We start from the raw sequence: 21574 nt of genomic DNA, 5'->3' as shown, positions 1-21574 counted from the left end.
AGCTGGATAGACTGTAAATTGTTAGTTGTCAAAGCTGGGGGACGTGGGGGTTCATTTTACTTTTCTCTCTGCTGTTGTATACATTTGAAATTTTTCATGAAAAAATTCTGGTCCTCTGGTAATGCAAGTCTTGCACTCTGGGCCTCATAATTCCCAATCCGAAATCACGAGAGGCATTTTGAGCTGTGCCATGTTAATCTCTTGTTACATTTCAAAACAGAAATTCAGTCCACTTCTGTTTTGCCTAAAGCAGAAAAAGTCATGAACTGGAAACAAATAATGCCTTGATCTTGTTTGAAAAAACAAACTGGGAGATACATATGATCTCCTTTCTCATGATCATGGGGGGAATCCAACCAACTGAAGAGGCAAAGTCAAAACTCAGAAAAGTCACATTTTTACGGTAGCTGGAAATAAATGGTTCTTTGGGAAGAGTCAGTCTCAAGAGAGGTTTTCTGGCAGAGCACTTGGCATGAGTGTGAAAGCTGAGACTGAGCTGAAAAATTACAGCCTGGGCTGTAGCTGCCAGCGAAAAGGCCAGAGTTACTGCAGCGGCAAGTCACACATTGCCCAGGCAGAGGCTGGGGGCAGAAACGAGTCTGCTGCCAACACCTCTGATACTGGTTGTCCTGGTGCCCATCCACATGGCACCTCTCCCTCTCACTCACAAGCCACAAAGATGGGAGGTTGCTCTGACAATGTCCCCAGCCATGCAAGAAGGGGACATCAGCCATCACATGCTGGTGAAGGGTCCTATGAACTGCCATGAGGCCCCACACTTGGCAGGCCATCTCCCAGGCTACAGGGCAGTAACCAGATTTCTTTTCCAATGAGTGGTCCCAAACAAAACAAATCCCCATGCAGGCAAACTAGCAAGCTAGCAGGGTAAATTTTGAACCTGAGCAAGTGCCGCCATTTTCCGTTTCTTTTTTGAGGGAAAAAAACAGTAATATGGGGGAATGGGAAGCTATTAATATAGGTGCCTGCTTCCCTGGAGAAGAACAAGCACGAAATTAGCATGAGAATCCAGTTCAGTAAACATGTGAGGGCCTGCTCTGTGCCAGGCATTGTGGGCAAGGCAAGGAAGAGTGAGACATGATCCTTGCCTGCAAGGAGAGGATGAGAAAGGGAAGAAACAGGTGTGCACAAAACCTCCTGGATAAACACTGAAACAGGAGGGAATGGAAGTCCTGTGAGCCAGGCAAGGTAACTCCGTTACTGAGCCAAAGTCTGACTTTGGGCAAATCACTTAATCTCAATTTTTCATGTATAAAATGGGACAATTCTTGCCTTGCTGACCCTGTAGAGTTGTAAGGACCAAAAGGACTGAAATTAATAATAATAGTAATAATAATAATAAAGCAGGAGGAGGAGTAGAAAAGGCTTTTCAGACCCTCCTGCTCTAAGGCCCTGTGACTGATACTCAAGGATGAGTGCCCTCTGCGGACGGCAGCTAAGACTGGTGGTAGGTTCCTGATGCAGATGGCTGCCCACTCTCCAGCCAGCCCCAGGAGCAGCAGTGCCCTGTGCCCTCATTCCCACAGCTGGTTCCCACTGGGCACCTCGTCACATGCCCAGGCGCTGCCTCGGCATAAGCAACTCTCTCCAACTTGTTCAAACTCACCTGATACAGAGGGTGAAGGTGCTGAGTCCTAGTAATCTTAATAAATCTTGGCGCCTGAGAGCCAGAAGGGACCTTGCAGAACATAGTGTCCCATCTTCCCATATGTACAAAGGGTGAAGGAGACAGGAGGGAAGGTGCCTTGCTCGAGGTCACTCACTGAGGTGGTGGGACAGCTGGTGTTGGAATCTTGTTCTCTGCACTCTCCTGGCCCAATACAGCTGCTTTTCTTTCCTAGGAAGGTTTTGCCACCACTGACTCTGATGCCTTTCAAATCCTTAGGAAAAGGAAAAGACAACCTTTTCCCAAGCTCTCTGTTCTTTGGGGTCTTTCATTCTTTGGGAAAATGTTTACTACATGCCTGTTATGCATGTGACCCTAATCACAACACGGGTTCACAGAGACGAAAATGGCATGTCCCAGGCCCTGAGGAGCTCTTGGTTTAGTTATCACTCAAACGCTCTCTCCAGGAAACCTTTGGAACCTCTGCTCTGGGAAAGGAAAGTCCTTCTAACTCGGTTCCCTTTAGTCATGTGTGCAAGGAGAAATCTTCTCATTGCTAAGCCTCTTTACTTCCTGAGTTTTTCCATTCATGCCTGTCTGGCAGCTTCTGCCACCCTGGCTGTGGGCCCAGGTGGTATTGTGAGCAGAGAAAAGGCAGGCGGCCTCACTCTGGAAGGCTTGCCACCCGGTAGCTGTGCCTCTTCCTGACCCTTAGGGTTTGCCTGATACCTCGTGATTGCTTCATCTCTGCTCCCTGCTGTCCCTAAAGAATTTGCTTTTGCCTTCAGCTGAATAATTGTCTTCCTCCAGTTTGTCCGTGGAGTGACTGCTTTGGTGTCCTTCAGCCTCCCTCTCCCCCAGTCGCCATCTTGGTGTAGTTGAGTTGCCTGGAGTCCAAGGCTTTGAGGCTTGCAAATAAAAATAATATAGTTCAGTGGAAACTCTGCCTGATGTGCGCAAGTGAGGAAACTAGAGTCCAGTGAAAGGTTAGACTGGAGATTCTGAAATCCTTTCAAGCTCCAACATTTCTGAAAAGGTATATCCAAAGGTTGACAGCCTGAAAAATTAGTAGGGTTCTATTGTGTGTGTCCAGACCTAGGACCAACTCCTCATAGCATTTTAAATGAATATGGGCATCAAGTTTTGCTTCTGACTCTCCCTACTCTCAGATGAGGTCCCCCTAGAGGAGAAGGTGTAAGAAATTGGGATTCTGTGGGACCAGTATACACACTTACACTCTTATGAAATGGTGCTGTTGTCTGTGGAAGCGTTCCCAGAAAGAATGGTGTTCCTTCTCCCTCTGCGCTGGTTAACATCTTCCTTGTGCTGAAATACTAATGAATGGACCCCAGATGGCAACACATGGCTCCCAAATCCAAGAGTGCCCTCAAGGCACCATGATTCTACTCTAAACAAGCCATGACTTGCCAATTATTTGCTTTTCTGGAGAAACCTCAACCTGAAAATCCATTTAATTACCATGGGAGATAATCTTATAAACATAGCTCTACATTCTTTAAAGACTTTTCCCTGTGGGAGAAAGTTTATCTGAACATGGGATTGCATTGTTTATTTTCATTTCCAGAGGAAGGACTACTACCTGGTAGTTAGCAAGAAGCCTGAGCCCTGAAGGATTTATTTTTTAAGTCTGTTCCTCCTCACTGATAGTTTGTCAATTATTTTCTATTATATTGTAATTATATTTCCTATGAGGAAGATTAGTAAGTCCACCAGCCTCAAAGACCTACGTGGAGCTGTCAGGGAGCTGTCAGACACCAATTTTTCCGACTTGGGCCATCCCAGTGGATTCATTAAATTATTCCCCAGCAGAGTGCTAGCTTGGGTGAGCAGGGGGCATATTGTTGTGTTCAACATGGCGGCCCCAAGATCCAGAGCAATTCCTGCTCATAATAGGTGTTCAATAAACAGATGCTAAATTGCTGAAAGTCAACAGGTCTTCATGTGGAGAACATGTGTATTGTGTCTAAATATGAACAATGTACAAAATAAAGCAGAGCTTGGTGGGCCCTAGTCCCTGGCATGAGGCTGCTCTAGTCCTTCTTTCTCACATCACTCTAAGAGCAACTAGTCTTGAGGCATTTGTTGGACCTGATTCTGTAGGCTGAGATCTCTGGACCTTGAAGAATATACCTCTGGGGATTAAGAAAAGCAGAGAAAAGATGTAATTGTATTGAACACAGAATTAGAAGGTGAAGAAAAACCTTTTGTGGAAAACATTAAATCTTGAGCTTGACTCTCTCCTTCCAGGTCCCGATGGGGAGAAGAGCTGGTCCAAGAAGTACCCGTCATGTGGGGGTCTGTTGCAGTCCCCAATAGACCTGCACAGTGACATCCTCCAGTACGATGCCAGCCTTGTGCCCCTTGAGTTCCAAGGCTACAATGTGTCTGCCAACGAGCAATTTACCCTGACCAACAATGGCCATTCAGGTGAGGGGCAGATCTCTGAGAGCAGCAGGGGATGTCTGAGCTCCCCTCAGCTCCCTGGCCTGCCCTCTTCTGTCTGTCAGGGAGGGGGCTCTGCTGAGGCACCCAGGAGGAGGGGCAGAGGGGAGCCCTTGAGGGATGCCTGGACCACTCTCTTCAGGGGATGCTGGAGGCCCTGGGGTCGGGTGGTTCAGCCAGGGCAGGACCTCCCAGAAGAAGCATATCTCCTGGGATGGGAGAGGAGACAGGCCCGGGTCCTTTTGCCCATTGGCTGTGGTGCAAGAGTGAATTTTGGGGCATCATGGACTACTCAAGGGGACACACAGTTCACTGGGGGAGCACTCAGGTTTTGGAGTCAAACCTGGATTTGAATCTTGGCTTGATCATTTATGAGTCATGAGACTCTGGGTAAGAATTTTAACCTCCTTGAGCTTTTATCTGCAAAATGGGCATATTGATGGGTACTATGAAGACTAGAGATTATATATATTGGGATCTGGAATAGAGTAGATGCTTCATAAATAGTAATTATTATTATTGTTGTTATATAATTCTATAGCTTGGCAGATACTTCATTAAAGGTTCTATCTTCATGGCCAGGTGTATAATACATGGATATGTAAACAAACATCCATCCATTGGTCTAGTATTAGTGTTCCTGCTATCATTTTCCAAGGGGAACCAGGAAGGCATTGGTGCCGCTGGAATTGCTTTAATGAAGTGGGGACGTTCTCAGGGAAAGAGCCCAGGTTTCTGACCTGCAGGCTGTGTCTCTCTGGTCTCCACCTCCTGCATCACCTGCCCCCTGTCTGGGCCCCAGGCTGGTGTTGCCTACCTGGCTGCTCTCAGGCAGCGCTCAGCCGGCCAGGGTTCTGAAGGCTGCACCTCCACTCCCCACAGTGAAGATGAACCTGCCCCCGGGCATGCACATCCAGGGCCTCCAGTCCCGCTACAGTGCCACGCAGCTGCACCTTCACTGGGGGGACCAGAATGACCCCCATGGCTCCGAGCACACGGTTGGTGGGGAGCACTTCGCCGCTGAGGTGAGTGGGGCAGCCAGGCTGGCAGTGGGTGGTCTGGCACCCTTCCACTTGGCTAGTGTGCAGGTAAGATCAGAGCATGGGGGGGGGCTGCCTTCATGCTCCACACACCCACCCCTGGCCCTGTCAGCAGCACAGGAAGGTAAAGCCACTCCAGCCACCCTGCAGCTCATGTGTGGTGTCCTGCCCCCACTTCCTCTCCTGAACATGTGGAGTTTTTCTCTATGTCTTTTACCGAGTGATGCTGCCCAGAAGGCAGTGCTCCCAGAGTGGCACAGTGGGACACACAGGCCCCTTTTCTAGATATCGCCCTCCCACTTGCACAGATTAAGATCCCACCAGCCTCTCTGGCTTATGGCTCCCACTACTGAATCATATCAGGCTAATTGCTTCCCCAAACTTCTCAGTCTTTCTTCACATGCCATGCTGTTAGCACAGGTCTTTCGCATCCCATCATTCCTTTCCCCGGGCATGGGTTGTACTGGTAACTTGCGGCCCTGGGTCCAGAGCCACTCTCCACAAATCAAGGGATGACTGGCATTATAATGCGGGGCACATCATGGCAATCAGAGACTCACTGAGGACTCAGAGCATGGGATGTCAGCACAGCATTGTGTTATGTCACCCTGAGGCACCAACCCCAATGCCCAAAAACCAGGAGGAGAAGCAGAGCATTGTTCCTGCACTACAAGTGTGCAATGGTGTGTGTAGGGGGTTGAGTTGCTCCCTTTCAGATGGGATTCAATTTGGGTTTGTGGTTCTGAATGTTTACAGGGCAACGCAAAGAGATAAATGCTACTGATCGGCCAGTGGAGCCCATGGCAAATAATGACATGACCACTCTCCTCTGTTCTTAACTGCTGAACTGCTTAATGTCTCAGGCTAATGACAGGTCAAGTAACAAGTGTGGAGGGACTATAATTCAGGCCCAATAGGATGGCACTACTGGAGGTGCACATATTTCAGACCAGGCCCCTCTCTGAACCTCCAGGACTGCAATTTCTTTCGGGCTAATTGCAATGCGGAGGCTTCTACTTTCCCGTGGAGAATGAAGAAGGAGTTAGGGTGTAAGCTGGGAGGGTTTGGGCATTTAAAAATATTTCTAGTTATTGTATTTTCTGCTATTAAGTTACATCATCAGACCAAGGGCTTGGTGAAGATGGACCATAAATGTCAATAATAGAGAAAATACATCAAGGTGACCCTAAAGTGGCAGATTCTCTAGGGAGGGTCCTTGAAAGTGTAGCAGTTCTTCTGGATTGAGTCTATATAAGAAGCCTCTCTTAATCCTCTCAGTGGGAAATTCCCTTCTGTTTATATTAGTCTTCACCTCATCTTGATTTAATCTCCACACAGTGATAAAAGTGCTAAGACAGACCAGAAGCTCAAAGTTTAGCTGTAAAAAGAAATGAGGATATAGGACCTTTGGGGTTTAGCCATATAGAATTCTGCTCTGTTTCTCACAGCGATGCCAAGCCACAATGGTGTGGGGCAATGCGGCGGGCTACATCCTTCAGGGAGAAAGATGGTGAAGTAGGAGCCCCTAAGAAATCCTTAGTAGAGGACCACTTAAAAGAAGAAATGATTTGATATAATTTTTAAAAATTAGAAAGGACCACTTGGAAAATGGGGAACATTGAGCTGCATTCAATAAAACAATGCTTGAATTCTATCTATAACCACATAAGGTAGAAAAAGAGATGAATGAAGAAAAAGAAAAGAAAGAGATAAAATCTCAATGTGTCATAGTCCCAAGAGGCAAAGAATCAACAAAAACGCATGTGTCATATATATAGATTGATCTACTAAGATAGTTTTTTGGAAGACAGGTGACACCACCTTTAGGATTAAAAATCAGGTTAAACATTGTCAGAATTTGTCATAACAATGTCTTCATGCTTACCTAGACTTTTTAAACCCAAGATTTCTCAGAAACTTCTCTTTTCCTCACTTTAATAATGATAAGTAATTTCTGCTTTGAAAAAATGAGTTTAGAATTTTATTTGGTAAAGGTCAAAGTCTGTATCCGTGGAATAACAGTCTTGTTTCATGGCTTGTTAAAATATGGCTGATAAAACCTTTATAAAAGCCATGCTGTGATTTTCTCCACCTGAGGGATAGATACGTGTCCTGCTCTGGAGATAACTGAGATTAAGTTACAGTTGGAGGTTCACTGCCCCAGCCCCTACTGCTTCCACATCAAGTGCAGAGCGGCCAGGCTGAGGCTGGGCAAGCCACTTGAGACCATTTTGCCCCAGGATCCAGAATAAGTAGGAAAACTCAGAAGGGAGAAGTGCTCCAAGTACCCGAGCTTTTTCATGGCTAGTATAAAAACCCATTTATTCATTCATTCAGCATCTATTGTGCACCTCATACTTTCTAAGTACCATATCAGACACTGGGATACAATGAGTGAATAAGATGGACAGTCTGCCTTGGTGGAGTTTGCAGTCTCGAGAGGACTGAGGGAAAGGGGAAAACTGGGGAGGCGTGAGGGGTGAGTCGGAGAGGCCTGATCTAGCAGTAGGGGTGGGAGGGGGGATTCCGTCCTCCCACTGGATTAGAGTCTCCTGCAGAATTGAAAGGTTCCCATGAGTTGCTTTGATGGGTGGCTTCTCTCCCACTGCAGCTGCACATTGTCCATTATAACTCGGACCTGTACCCTGATGTCAAAACTGCCAGTAACAAGTCAGAAGGCCTCGCCGTCCTAGCTGTTCTCATAGAGGTAAGAGATGTTTAAAGGGATTTTACATGGAATTTGAAGCCAGGATGAGTTCGGCCTTTGGTTCCACGCACACCTGTCTGTTGGATGTGTGTGGCTCTGGTAATAAGCTGCTCCCATTTCAGCTGTGTCTTGCCACTAGCATGGGGGTATTTCCCCACAGGGTTCCTTCTCTCTTGGCCTGGAGGCAGCACTTTCTGTGGCTCAGCAGCAGAAATGTGCATGTTCTTTGTGACATTGGAAAAATGAGCCCTGGTCCTCAGCCCTATTGCATAAGGCATGGAATTGCCCAGTTGGATAAGACCTGTGTGTGTCCACAGGGGTAGGGGGGTGGGAGGTGGGGATCATTCAGTGCTGCCCCATCAGATGCCTGAACCCCTGATACAACTCCCAGTATACAAATTCTATCCTTTACAAGGACCCTGGAATCAGTTCTTTCCTTAATCCCAGAAAATGGGAACGTCTCTTGATTTGCTTGCATTTTTTTCCCCCAATGAGCCAGCATGTATCTCGTTTCTCAACATGCTTACTTGCCTGACTTGGCTTGTGTAAACTCAAGCTCCCTTAAGTTCTGGTTAGAGAACATGCTAGTTGTAGCCTTCAGGCTCACAGCCAGATAATCAGGAGCACAAGCTATACCCCATGCCCTGAGACACTCAAGCCCCAGTGCCTTTAGCTGGAAACAGGACATCCTGAGATGCAAGAGGGCAGGACCATTACACCAACCCCCTAACAGCCTAGTGATCCATCATAATTATCCTAGTAAAGTGCCTCCTTCGGAGAGGACCTGGGCAGTGGAGACTACATACCCCCAGCAGAGCCCTTCCATTGGGAATTGTCAATCCAGGCCCAGCCTATAGAATTCTGTCTCAGTTCGACCTGCCCTGTCTCTGTTGCAGATGGGCTCCTTCAATCCATCATACGACAAGATCTTCAGTCACCTTCAGGATGTAAAGTACAAAGGTGAGGGGTCCTTATTTATTCACCCTCTGTGGGAGAAGGATGTAGTCACCCCCGTATGACCTGAAGAAAAATGAATGCAGGGGGCAGGTGCTGTATGTGACTGGGTCCTTGGGTCAGATGGCCCAGAGAGGGGCTAGTTCACGTTTCTAGGCTTAGTCATATGCTCAGCTGCACCTCTGCTCTAGAGAGCAAGGCCAACATCATCCCCTGAACATGTCTCTCCAGGTCAAGAAGTGGTCATTCCAGGTTTCAACGTTGAAGAGCTACTTCCTGAGAGGCCTAATGAGTACTACCGCTACAAAGGGTCCCTCACCACACCTCCTTGCCACCCCACTGTGCTCTGGACGGTTTTCCGGAACCCTGTGCAAATTTCCCAGGAGCAGGTAACTGTCGTGCCCGTCTGAGTCAGAGGCTACGTGGTACCTCACCCATATCATAATCAACAACTGGATTTCCACACTTAGTTTCCTTGGTAGCTATTCAAAACTTCCCCAAAGATCACAGGTGCCTGGAAGCACTGTAGAAATTACAGACCAAGCTTCAAAAGTGGAGCTATTAAGTTAAGCTAGGAAAATGAACCTGTCTCCATAGTTCTTTAAAAAAAAAAGTTGTTGGGGCCGGCCCGGTGGCGCAAGCGGTTAAGTGCGCGCGCTCCGCTGCGGCGGCCCGGGATTCGCTGGTTCGGATCCCGGGCGCGCACCGACGCACTGCTTGGTAAGCCATGCTGTGGCGGCGTCCCATATAAAGTGGAGGAAGATGGGCACCGATGTTAGCCCAGGGCCGTCTTCTTCAGCAAAAAAAAAAAAAAAAAAGAGGAGGATTGGCAGATGTTAGCTCAGGGCTGATCTCCTCACAAAAAAAAAAAAAAAAAAAAAAAAAAAAGTTGTTAAGGGGCTGGCCCTGTGGCCAAGTAGTTAAAGTTCCATGCGCTCCGCTTCAGCATGCCAGGTTCGCAAGTTCAGATCCCGGACGTGGACCTACTCCACTCATCAGCCATGCTGTGGTGGCGACCCACATACAAAATAGAGGAGGATTGGCAATGGATGTTAGCTCAGGGTGAATCTTCCTCACACACACACAAAAAAGTTAAGCTGCATTTCCTAAGAGATCTCTCAGTGGCTGGATGATGGTCACCTCCCAGGCAGGAGAGACCATGGTTCCTCTACAGGGGCAGAATAAAATAGGATCAGGTTAAATTGTTTAACAAACTGGGGAGCTGGGACTGCAGCATCAAGTAAGTGAGGGTCTCTGCCCTCAAGAAGCTCACAGTCTAGTGCAAAACTGGGGTAAGAATCCTGAGCAATCATCTCTAACCCTCTCATTTTATAGGTGATAGAAATGAGGGTTAGAGAGTTGTGGGAACTTGAGGGATCACCCGTTGGGTAATGACAGAGCTAAGACCCAAAGTCAGGTCTTCTGAGTTCCAGGTCACTGCCCGTCCCTCTACTCTACAGCCTAAATTCATCAAGAAGAAAAACATCTGTCCAGGAGATGGGGCCAGGGCAGTGCTGCACACTGGCTCATGGCCCACCCCACCCCTCACCCCCACTCATGAGTCCAGTACAGTCCTCACTGTTACTCCTTCTTTTTTACTATTAGCTTCTGATCTGAGTAACATAGATAAATGGCGGCAAGTAGGCGGACAGGAATAAAGATGTGATGAATCAAGAGATGAAATGTGCTGGGAAGCAGTAACACCCTAACCTAGAAACTGCCTTGGCAACAGATTATATCATCTATATTGGTGTATGAGAATTAATGGAACTAGCAGTCAGATGACCCGTGAAACTCTTGCCTCCCTCTTTTTATTCCTTTTGATGAGACCATCAGAACAAGCCCCTAGTCCCCTCTGCTTTAGATTTGGGCTCCAATTCAGACTCATGAGAGGAACGCAGTGTCTGTGGGAGGCTGAGGAGCCCCTCCACCACCCCAGGTTTCCCTCCATGCAGAGTAGATTTCAGGTGTCATCAGGAGCTAACAGCACTAACCTTCCCCTAAGCCTCCTCTCTGGCTTTCCCACAGCTTTCTAATGTGTCTCCCACCAAGCACCACAGGGGCTCGTTCCAGATGCTTCTCCCAAGTGTGAGAGGTGAGAGTTGGCAGTCTCTTCCCCCTTGAGGCCAGGCAAGGAAGCGTCACTCTCCCCGCCTGGTGTGTTTCTGCTCTTCCTCCCACAGCTGCTGGATTTGGAGACAGCGCTGTACTGCACACAGGTGGATGACCCATCCCCCAGAGAAATGGTCAAAAACTTCCGGCAGGTCCAGAAGTTTGATGAGAGGCTGGTGTATGTCTCCTTCCGACAAGGTGAGGAGATGCTGTGTTTGTGGGGAGTGTGGCGCCAAGAGGTCTGTTTTGTATGAAGCCGGGTACCCTGCCTTCGGTCTTTGTCACCAAGGCCCTTAGGAGGTTAAGAACACTGTGGCTGCCAAGGGAACCAAAGTACATGAGGAGCTATTGTGTGTGGGTTTCCTTGACTTCTGAGCCTTTGCAGGGAGGCCAAGCCAGGACCTCCAGGTACATGGACCAGAGCCCTCATTAAGTCTGGGAGTCTCCCACAGATGGGGAAGAGAGGATGTTCTTGAGGACCTCTCTGTTCTGGAGAACTACCCCTTCTCATAAGACACATGATACCACCCTTTTCATGAGATCAAACTTCTTCTTACCCTAGGCTTTCTTGGCATCAAGGCCCATCTTAGGCCTTGCCAAGTGATTCATGACACCACCACCACCAACATCCAGGGATGCTCCTTTGTAAGGGTTTAGAAAGTGGGCATAACCCAGATCTGTGGCCACTAGCAGCTTGTGGTCTAATGTAGCAGGGCCCATCAGGCAAGAAAGCATCCTCGTTCACTGCCTTTTTGTCTCATCTCCTTGAAGCTTGCATGCGCACAGGCACACAGGATCTATATGGAATGAAGCTTAATAGTTGGGTTTATTCCTAATTCTATGAAAGCTTGGTTCTTCCTTTAAAATCTGTAACCATAACTCCCCAGAAGGATATTTAACATCTTTACCTGCTCAGTACCTACATCAATGCTACTGGAAGCTGGGGGTCCAGGGGAAAGGAGTGAGGGAACACTCTTGGGGTCCACACCCTTCTTCAAACCTCCAAGTACACTTTCTCACTGTAGATTCTTGAGTTGCTCCCAACCTGGGACTCTCAAATGGTCTGAAGCAGGATAGGTCCGTGGAAATTCCATTTTATCCCCTTGCATCATTTGTGACTGAACTGGGCCAGGTGTTCATATTTAAAGATGACCGTATTAACCCACTTGTCAGAGAATCAGCTCTTCTCATCTCACCTGGTGCACCTTTTTTTGTTCCTTTCTTACTGTGTGAGATTATAACTGTCACCTACTAAGCTTAGTTGAAGATATGAAGATTATATTCAAGGCCCTTGCCTGAAAGCTTTAGAAACATGCCCTTCTGAATTGACCCATACATATGGTCAGATTCATGTCCTTCTCTGTCAGTCACTTAAACAAGAACTGCCCAAGAATTTGTCTTTTGTGTTCTCCTCTCCAGAGACCACTAGTTAAGGTAACTTCCCTCTTTTTCTGTTTCCTAGTCTGAAAACTGAATCTGTGAACAATGGCCCTTCCTAAAAGTTAAGAACATATATGATGATGACTACTAACTTTTTTTCTAGCAAATGCCTCAAATGTACAGAATTATCCCTTTGTGATCTATTCTGGATGTAACTTTCTCTTTTCCCATTCTAAATGGAGTATGTAGTAGTCAAGGGTTAACTGGAAATAGTTCAACTCTTAAATAAAATAAATAACAGAAAAACTCTGCCAGGAGATAAGGGACTTTGCCCACAAAGATCAGGTAGAATTTTGCTTGTAATTCAAGAATAATAATCAGCTCTGTTCTCTGGGCTAGTCTATATAAGTCACAGGGGATAAGGGGACAAATCCTGCCCCTCACTTTGTTTCCTCCTGGCTGTATGATGTAGGCAAATCATGTCCCTTCTTTGGCCTTAGTTTCCTCAGCCATAAAATGACAGGCTGGACTAGGAGAGCTAATGTCCTTTCAGTGCTAACCTGTTACGATTCTAAGTGGACAGTAACAACTGCCCGTCCTGACTTTACGTTGCAGGGACAGTATTTGAGGGTGGTGATAAAGGATCAGAAGAAACCACGCAGGAACTTGAGTCTGACATCCAAAAGTATCCCCCTCTTGTAACGATGGACTGTGGCATTGGGAATAAATAGCCATCTTCTTAAACCGGTCAGGCAGCGCAGTGGGGCGTGTAGCAGAGCGCTTCAGTAGACCTTCCCAGTGTGGTGGGGGGCGTTGAAGGGCCTCTCAGCAGCAGCCCGCAGACCGACTCCCAGATTACGACATCAAGATCAAAGCCCACATGCAGCTTTGTCGCTGCCCCTCTTGCACAGCTGGCCCAGAGCTGCTGCTTCCAAGAGCCCAGGCTGGGCCCAGTTCTCTCCCTGGAGTGAGAATCTGTGGTAGTCCAAAGCAAACCTGTTCATTTGGAGCTGATTATGGAAACTTGGCCAGAATTCTCCCCTCCCTCTCACTTCCCAAAGATACAGGCAGCAAACAGGGCTGTTTCCTAAGGAGCAATGATGAGGCAGCCCCAAAGGAATGAAACCCCAAACCTCATTCCCCCAGGGGTGCCTGCATTCATAAGGGCCCTCGTATAGCAACTTGGAGTAGGTCTCAGACCATAACATGCTGTTTCAGGTTTATGGGGTGAGCCTGTTTGTCAGCGTGAACCTTGAGCAATTTGGACTCATTATTTGTACAGTCTTCCACTGAGGCATGTTTGTAATTAGGGTCTGGTTTATTCAGGTTTTTTTCTGAAAGTTAACAAGAATGATGGCGTTAAAAAATTCTGCCAGGAGAAAAGTAATGTTAAGGAAATCCTCTAGAAGAGAAAGTGTATGGACTTTGAGAGGAGGATCTGAGGTTTAACCAAATTGGACAATTGGGATTGAATCATTTAACTTGACCCTGCTTTTTCCTCAACTATCCTCAGAAAAGGAATACAGAACTTGGTTTCTGTCCTTAAGAGGTGTACAGTCTAAGTACGACTTACCCTAGGGCAGGGTTTCTCAATCTTCACACTACTGACATTTGGGGCTGGATAATTCTTGTTGTAGGGGGCCGTCCTGGGCATTGTAGCATTAGCAGCATCCTTGGCCTCTACCCACTAGATGACAGTAGCATCCCCCCACTTGTGACAGCCAAAATGTCTCCAGACGTTGCCAAATGTCTCCGAGGGGGAGGGGAAAATTGCCCCTGATTGAGAACCACTGCCCCAGGGATTGTACAATGACTCCTAGGCCCAGATTGATTTTTTTCACTCATATCACAGGATTCTAGAGTTTTATATCACATGCCTTGGTCTTTATTTTATTACAGCATGACATTTCCAATTTTACCCCCGAAACAATGAAGTTGGAGTTACTAAAGTAGAACAACCAAACCCAAGAGAAACCCTGTTCCCCATCTTCCTTTAGAATCTGAGTATATATTCTTTTTATATAATTGGGTAGATCCAAGGCTAAGAGAAGTGGATGAGAGACAACTACTCACCCTTAAGAGAAGTATACAAATCTCTATCCCTTTAGTTACCAGATGCTTGAGCATCTGCCTCCAATGGGGCCCCAGCCTTGTGGGCTTCATCCAGCTCTGCAGGGAAGCCCCACTTTCAGGATGGTTGGTGCTGTCTCAATTGGCAGGGCACAGCATCCCAACAACATTCCTGCCCTGAGCTTCCTGAGGGAGAGAATTCTTATTAGGTGACTCTCTCACCACCATTCCTCTTCCTTAGTGGCTCTTTGCTTACTCAGTCAAGCTGCTTTGTTTTTGCTGCATCCAAGTCTTGGCTGAAAAGCATCTGTCCCAGTCTTTGGAGCTTTCCTTTTCTTCATGGCTGCTTGGTCTCATTTCATTGTTTCCAAGGAGAGGCAATTTAGGCCCTGACAAGTGGTTGTCCAGGAGCAAGAAGCCCTGGTTAGAGCCCTGGATTAAATTAGGCTGTTGTTGATAGGGCCTAATACAGCCAAGAGCACTGCTCGGTGAACCAGGAAAGCCAGACTCTCCCTCCAGATAAGCCACCAATCTGGGTCATGTGTTCTTGTGAAAAGTCCCATCCCTGGGGTCATTGCTCTCAGTAGACTTGGCTCAGCTCTCTAAGACCATAGGATGGGGGCACCTCCTCCAGCCATAGAGTGGGGCTGCTCAGCTGTCTGGGGGCCTGTGTGGCTTGCAGGATGTTTGAGGCAACTTTAAAAGCAGTGACTTCAGAAACTGTCCAGTTTGGACGGCTTAGCAAAGTGGTTAGCCCTACTAGTAATAGTCTCATATGGTGAGAACAGCTTTGGTACCATAAGCATCTGGAGCTTTATGAACAAAGAACAAAAGTGTATTTCATCAAAAGGCTTGGAAAAGAAACCATGACTAGTTGGGTTCTTGTGGTGGTGGTGGTTGTTTTTAAGATCTTAAGGACCATGGCTTCTAGGTACCTATTAAAAAAGCCCCAAAATACCAAATTACACTGTGCAGAGGCCACAGGCTATGCAGGGAACAGAGCATGTGCTGTACAAACACCTGACACTCTCCCCAGGTGGAGACTCATGTCCTGAGCATCTCCCTAAGCCACACACTGGTCCTTGTGTTCAGGCTACTAGAGGCCTGAGGCAGGGAATCTGGCCAGGGGAGCCACTCTTTCTGCCACTTGGGAGGCCATGGGTTGCTGGTTTTGGCCAGCAAGAGCAGAGAGAACAGGCACCCTGTCATTTGTGGACAGCTCCTCTCCATGCCTGCTCTGTTTATCATCACAACAGCCTGGGGCCACCTGGGAAAGCCAGACCAAGGACTCCCAGGGGCCAGTCTTGAACCAGGAAGGCTGCAGGCTCAATGTGAGATTGTGGAAGAGGACAGTAGGAAAACGACACAGGGCTGATGGCTTCTGGGAAATCAGCCAGACTCTGGGCACATGACAGAATGGGGGTGAGCAAAACCTCACTCTGCAGTCTCAGGTCTGGTCCCCTGGGATGTCAAGCACCCCAAGGGTAAGTCCTTGGCTCTCTGCTGGCATCTCACACTTGGTCAGGGCTCTCAGAGGGTCTCAGTCACCATGGTGGGCTCTATAGGAATAGGGTCTCCCGTGTGTCAGGGTGGGTGGCCACCACCTGCACAACTCTGGCTTCCAACATGAACTGAAACAAGCACACACACATACATGCTAGAAGTTTCTACTGAGGTCAGAAAACCACCAGACAAGAGGGTAGGTGTAAACAGACTTTCTTTAGATGGAGGACCTGATTGGGAGAATGGGGAGTGGTTCTAAGAGCCTGGAAGAAGCAGGCTGGGGGTGAGCCAGGGGGGCTTCATGACTGGGCTCCTCTATCTTACTCAACTAGATAGACTCACCCATGACCCTCCCCTAGTGAGGTCCCTAGTAGGCTGACTATGGGACTTCACCTTAGAAAGCTGGGCACTACTATTTCAGCCCCACTGAGGACTCTTAACTCACCCCATTCATCCCCAACAATAACTCGCTGGGAGAAGCCACAGTCCTCTGGTTCCATGCAGCAGAGAAGGGAGGCTGGTATGGTGCAGGAGTGTCTTCAATTTGTCCAGTGGGGCCAAAGCAAAAACAGAACCAGACCATGACAACAAGACTGGGTGGGATAGGGCAGAAGTCTGGTGACAGGTTCCAACTAAGCTCTGCCAGCCCCTGCCAGCCAGAACCTGGCAGGTTCCTTGCTGAGGAAGCTGGGTAGATACCAGAAAAGAGATAAGAGCCTGCTCAACTAGACCCTGATTCTTACCCTTCCTCACCTTCCAATTTGGCCACTTTGTATTAAGAACTGAAGTCCTGCCTAGCAAAGAGACTGCAGTGATAAGGGAGCATTGGAAGGAGGGATCATGATGTGAATTCCCTAGGTGGGCAATTCCCTCTACCCATTAAGCAGTTACCTGAGCCAAGGGTGAACACCCCCAGGTCTGCATAAGCCCCGTACCTCCAACCAAACAAAAGGTAGAGCTTTTCTCAGCACACTGTCAAGTCCACCACGGTTTGACTCAGTTAATTTCCAATCTTTTCCTCTCCCCTTTAAAGTGCAAGACCTTACCTCCACAGGACTGAGTCTGGGTATGTGGCCGGCAGGCCGTGCATGCTGCAGCTTCGTGATCACTGTGATTCTTGCTGTGATCTGGGCCTGTGATACTTCCAGCCCATCCTCTCTGCTTCTCTGTGCTGTCATGCTCTGGCCCTCTCCTCGCTGTGGGTTTTACCCTCAAGTCACTCTCTGATTCAAAGATGAACTACCAATCAAATGCTCCTCTAATGAAAGACCTAATCACTCTACAGCATGTGTACAAAGAGCCTATCCAAGACCTTCTGTGGGCCATGGTTGGAGGCCGTTGCCTAAAAACAGGCACTGCCTGAGCCCAGGGTGGAGTTGGGTTAACTGACCTTGACAGTGGGATCTGGTTGTTTCAGGCTGCTTAGGACTGTGCAAGGGAACTTGGGGGCAAAGCTGATAAAGAGTCATCCCAATAAGCCTCAAATCCAGCTAGCAAAGATGGAGTAAGTTCTTATTCTGTAGCCCAGGGTTTCTCAAAGTGTGGTTCACGGACCACATACATCAGCATCAGCTAGAGGTGTTTGGTAACCCAGCAGATTCTTGGGCCCCACTCCAAACTGAATGTGAATCAGAGTCCCTGAGGGTTGGGCTCAAAAAAGGTCTACATTTTAAACAAGCTCTTCAGATGATCCTGGTGTAAGTTTGAGAATCCCTGCTACAGAATCACTACAATTTGCAAATGGCCCCTCTAAGTACTCTAGCCAGTCCTGCCAAGCCAAAGACCAGAACCTGAGAACAGAGACGGGGAAATTATACCTTATGTGGATCATTATGCAGCTGTCACTTGGCTTCACACCCATGTGCCGTTGGATGAGATGAAGGGGAAGGAAGGAAAGTAATGTATGTCTGCTGCCTTTTCACCAGGCATTGTTCTTTGGGTGGTCCTGGCTGGTGTTCTTGGCATCTGTATTGTCCTGGCAGTGTCCATTTGGCTTTTCAAAAGGAGAAAGAGGTGAGCTGGTTTTGGTTTGAAATGGAAGTGGGTGGCTTATGTGTCCATAAGGACTGATCTGTCTGGGAAGACACCCTGCAGAATGAAGAGCCTGTCACCTATACCAACACTTATTCTAGGAGTGCTGTTTCCTAAACACCACTGCCCCAGGCCTCCTTTGCATGAGACGCTGGGTGCTGGTCATTCAAGGGTCTTTATGCTCAGAGTTGGAGGTGTGTCTGCCAGCCTTGCTGCCACTGCTAATTAGCTATGGGACCTTGGACATGGCTCCTGATTTGAGGGGAGGGCCCATTTGCTTCAACACAAGCAGCAAGGCTGTCTTCTTTCCAAAATCTTTACATTTGGTTTTTCTTCTATGAATCCAAAAAGGAAAAATGAAAGAAAACCTGGTTTCTCACTCACGTTAGCTATTAAAGCCCTTTGCACATGTTTTTATTGTCATGTTTGGTTTTTCCTAAAACCTAATTTATTTTTCCTGGTATAAAAGAAAGGTTGCCAGGAACCCTGTTATGGAATCAGAGGTTTGAAGCGGGAGCAGTAATGAGACCTTCTTCAAAATGCAGGTCTAGTATTGTCAGGTGTTAAAGAGAACAGCTGGAACATGAATAGGTTCCACTTTGGTTAATGCTTTATTTCGGGGCATTCCCTCCCAAGACCAACAGAATTGGGGAAAGGCCCCCAAGAGAGGAATCTGACCTCTAAAACTTGCCTCATTCCATAGCTCATTCAGGCTGCTCTCTGGATCTCTCTCATCTTTGACTAATAAGATTCATGTGTTCTGGTTGTTCCAGTAGCAAAAGGGGTGACGACAACAAAGGAGTCATTTACAAACCAGCCATCAAGACGGAGACTGAGGCCCACGCCTGAGGCCCAGGCACTCGCAGGCATGTCCAAGGAAGAACTTTGCTTTGGACGCTACACACTGTGGCTCCCTGGACATTTGCAACACCAGAGGCTTCTATGGAGCTCAACCCACAAATAGCCTAGACCCTTGAGGGGACTCTAGCTGGGTGTGCTGCCATCCTGATGCCACAGCCACCCCAGTGTGATCCATGGGTGAGAAGACCTCGCCCAGGAGGTGGGAACTCGGAGCTGTCTACGTCATCTGTGTGAGACCATTAAGTGGTGGATTCTGGGGGCACAAACCAAGACACCTGCTGGGAACTGTTATTGGTTGGAAAACACTTTCATCCAGGGGCTCACGGAAGTGTGGTTTCAAGTGTCCTGGAAATTCTGCTTCTTGTCCAAGTTTTCAGACCAGAATGTGCACTCTCTGCTTAGGTTTTGCTTTTGAGATTCAGTTTCTTTCCTCAGGGAAGGGGTTGTTGTCTCCCTCTGATTTCTTTCTGCTATGTCAAAACCTTTAGTCTGACCTTACAACTGAGGGGGAAGATTTGATACAGGAAAGGTCAAGGTGTCACAAAGAAAAAGAAAACAAGAGATGTACTTTGAACTATATCAGAGGCATTTTCAAAGTCCTGTCCTTTGGATCAGAGGCACTGATGGACCTTAGAGAGAGAATGAAAAGACACGTAAGGTCTGGAAGAGGCTCAGTTTGGAATCAGAATTGGAATCAGAAGTTGTTTGTCAAGCCATGTGAGAAGAAAAGAATATTAAGCCCAAACCTAACCTCCTGTCAGCAGGGCAGTTATGTTTTGTACCCTACAGATTTTATAAATAATTAGGCTGTTCCTTGAAAATGTATTGTTGCTTTCTCTTTCCTCGAGTAGACATGAGTTCTGAGATGACTCAAACTGCTTTTGAATCTAGAAGAACTAGGCAGAAGAAAAATGACTGAAGAGCTTTGTCTCTTTTGCCCAATTCATTTCTGCCCCCTTTGCAGTGTCCCTACTGTCAACCTGGAATTGGAACTCACCTACTTCTCTGACTTTGAAGATGTCGAGTCAAGGCTTAGTTAAAGTATATTTTCAAGCTATAAAAGCAGGAAGTTATCTGTGCAGGGGCTGGCATCATGGTATTTAGGAACCAATAATAATAGAATGTTACAAAGATTCTTCACGGTCTTCCCCTCAAGTCACAAAGAAGTTTCTGAGAAGACTTAACTCCTTCTTCATTCTCCTCTCATAGATGTGAGAGCCCCATGGAGATCAGTTAGTCCCAGGCCTGAGAAGGAGCCTCCTCCACCAGCCTCTCAGGTCTAGCACCTCAAAGTTCACAGAGAACTTTCTGATTCAGTCTCATTTTGACAGCATAGAATGTCCTCTTGAAGCATAAGTTTCTTTATAATATCTTTTTCCTTCTCCTTTTCCCTCTGACTCTGAGAAGTCTTCTCCCTTCTCCACTGTAACAATGTTTTGTAGTGATGGCAAGCCCTATGTCTTTGTAGCTTGTTAGGCAGAGCTACAAATGACCTAATGGAGACTGGACACGTGTGTGTGCACGAGACCTCTGACAGCCTTGGAGCCTGGGGTGGCCTCCCGGCCTTGCCATCAGCACGCCTGATGCTGATCAAATAACAGCAGGGACAACCCTCATGACCGAGCCATGTGAGTTACATGATGTTTCTTGGCCTCTGCCCAAAGTTGCCAATCAGAAACCAACATACCACTCCAGAGCTGTGGTACTGTCTTTCAAATAGCTCTCTACACCTTTTATGGACAAATTTTGTGAGAGAACAGAGAGATTACTGTACCTGGAACAATGGCTGTTCATGAAAAGGGAGATTTACCGGGTGGTGAAAACAGTGGTATTTCTTCTGCCCTCTTCCTCCTCAGCACAGCCCAGGCTCTTGGTCCTTGTGGATGAGACAAATCAAAACCAGGGAGGCAGACAGAAGGCTACAAGAATCAACACTGTCAACTTCCTTGCTAATCCTTATGGAACTCCTGAGGATCCAGCTTTGGAATTGGGAAACCTTTCTTCAGGTTCTCACTCATTCCACTGACACCAGTGGCTACTAAAGGAAACCAGGGCTGTGGTGCGTGAAGCTCCATTGCCTCGCACTCACCCCTCAAAGGGCTCAGGCACTGTGCTGGGCGCAGCTAGCACAGTGCAGGTGGAGATAACAAAAACAAGGTCTAGGCTGGGGGAGGGACACAGGGGAAGCCCTGGCTTCTTTGCCTCTCACTAATGGGAGATTTTGAGTCTCTGTTTTGTTCTTTAGTATCATCTGGTAAAAACCTGTACCTTTTTCCTTAACAGACATTCTAGGATTTTGCTGCATTGACTATTAATCCCATTTCAAGTTCTTAAATTCTTCTTTATTTTTACCTTAAATTTTACCTTAAATTCTTCTCCTCTTCACTAAACTCTCTGAAGGCCTCCTGACTGGCCTTTAGGAAGCACCAAGGTCTATAGCACCCATCTATCCCTGTGCCTCGGATGGACCATAGGCCACTGTGATGACAGTCCATTTAGCACTTCTGTATTTATTGTAAGAATGATTGTAATGAAGACATACACTGTAAATATGAGAAATTACAAATAAAATGTTTTTTACATCAGACTGATATTTTGGAGGTGAGGTTAAAGCATTGCTATTGGCAAAGCCCTTTGTAGTTCCCTGTCCATGGTGATAGGTAACTTATCAGAAGGAATAACAATGTTGTCTGCATCTAGCCCTTAGAACCTGGCTCCAAAGGAAAACAAACTGATGTACTTAATCATTTTACTGAGGACGGAGGCCTATGGCGTGTGCAGCCCCGGGATCACACAGCAGCTTAGTTAGTGGAGCTGAGAGTCTAGAAT

The 21574-nt window shown here is 47.3% G+C and overlaps 1 protein-coding gene across 2 annotated transcripts in view; it reads left to right on the top strand.

Annotated features, from left to right (window-relative positions):
* Positions 1–21330, top strand: part of CA12 (carbonic anhydrase 12) — a 48961-nt gene extending 27631 nt beyond the window's left edge. Inside the window, exons 3-11 of one of the 2 annotated variants that reach the window (XM_058541783.1) lie at positions 3893–4072; positions 4970–5112; positions 7739–7834; positions 8731–8794; positions 9020–9177; positions 10972–11098; positions 16887–16919; positions 17779–17866; positions 18658–21330. In XM_058541783.1, the coding sequence (XP_058397766.1) occupies positions 3893–4072; positions 4970–5112; positions 7739–7834; positions 8731–8794; positions 9020–9177; positions 10972–11098; positions 16887–16919; positions 17779–17866; positions 18658–18733 (965 nt within the window). In that variant the 3' untranslated portion in view covers positions 18734–21330. The remainder of the gene's footprint in view (positions 1–3892; positions 4073–4969; positions 5113–7738; positions 7835–8730; positions 8795–9019; positions 9178–10971; positions 11099–16886; positions 16920–17778; positions 17867–18657) is intronic. The other variant, XM_058541782.1, reaches the window with a different exon arrangement.
* The last annotated feature ends 244 nt before the right edge of the window (positions 21331–21574 follow it).

This window comes from Diceros bicornis, chromosome 5 (assembly GCF_020826845.1).
Source record: "Diceros bicornis minor isolate mBicDic1 chromosome 5, mDicBic1.mat.cur, whole genome shotgun sequence".
Lineage (NCBI taxonomy): Eukaryota > Metazoa > Chordata > Mammalia > Perissodactyla > Rhinocerotidae > Diceros > Diceros bicornis.
The sequence above is the reverse complement of the archived record's forward strand: the minus strand, read 5'-3'. Positions and strand labels throughout refer to the sequence as shown.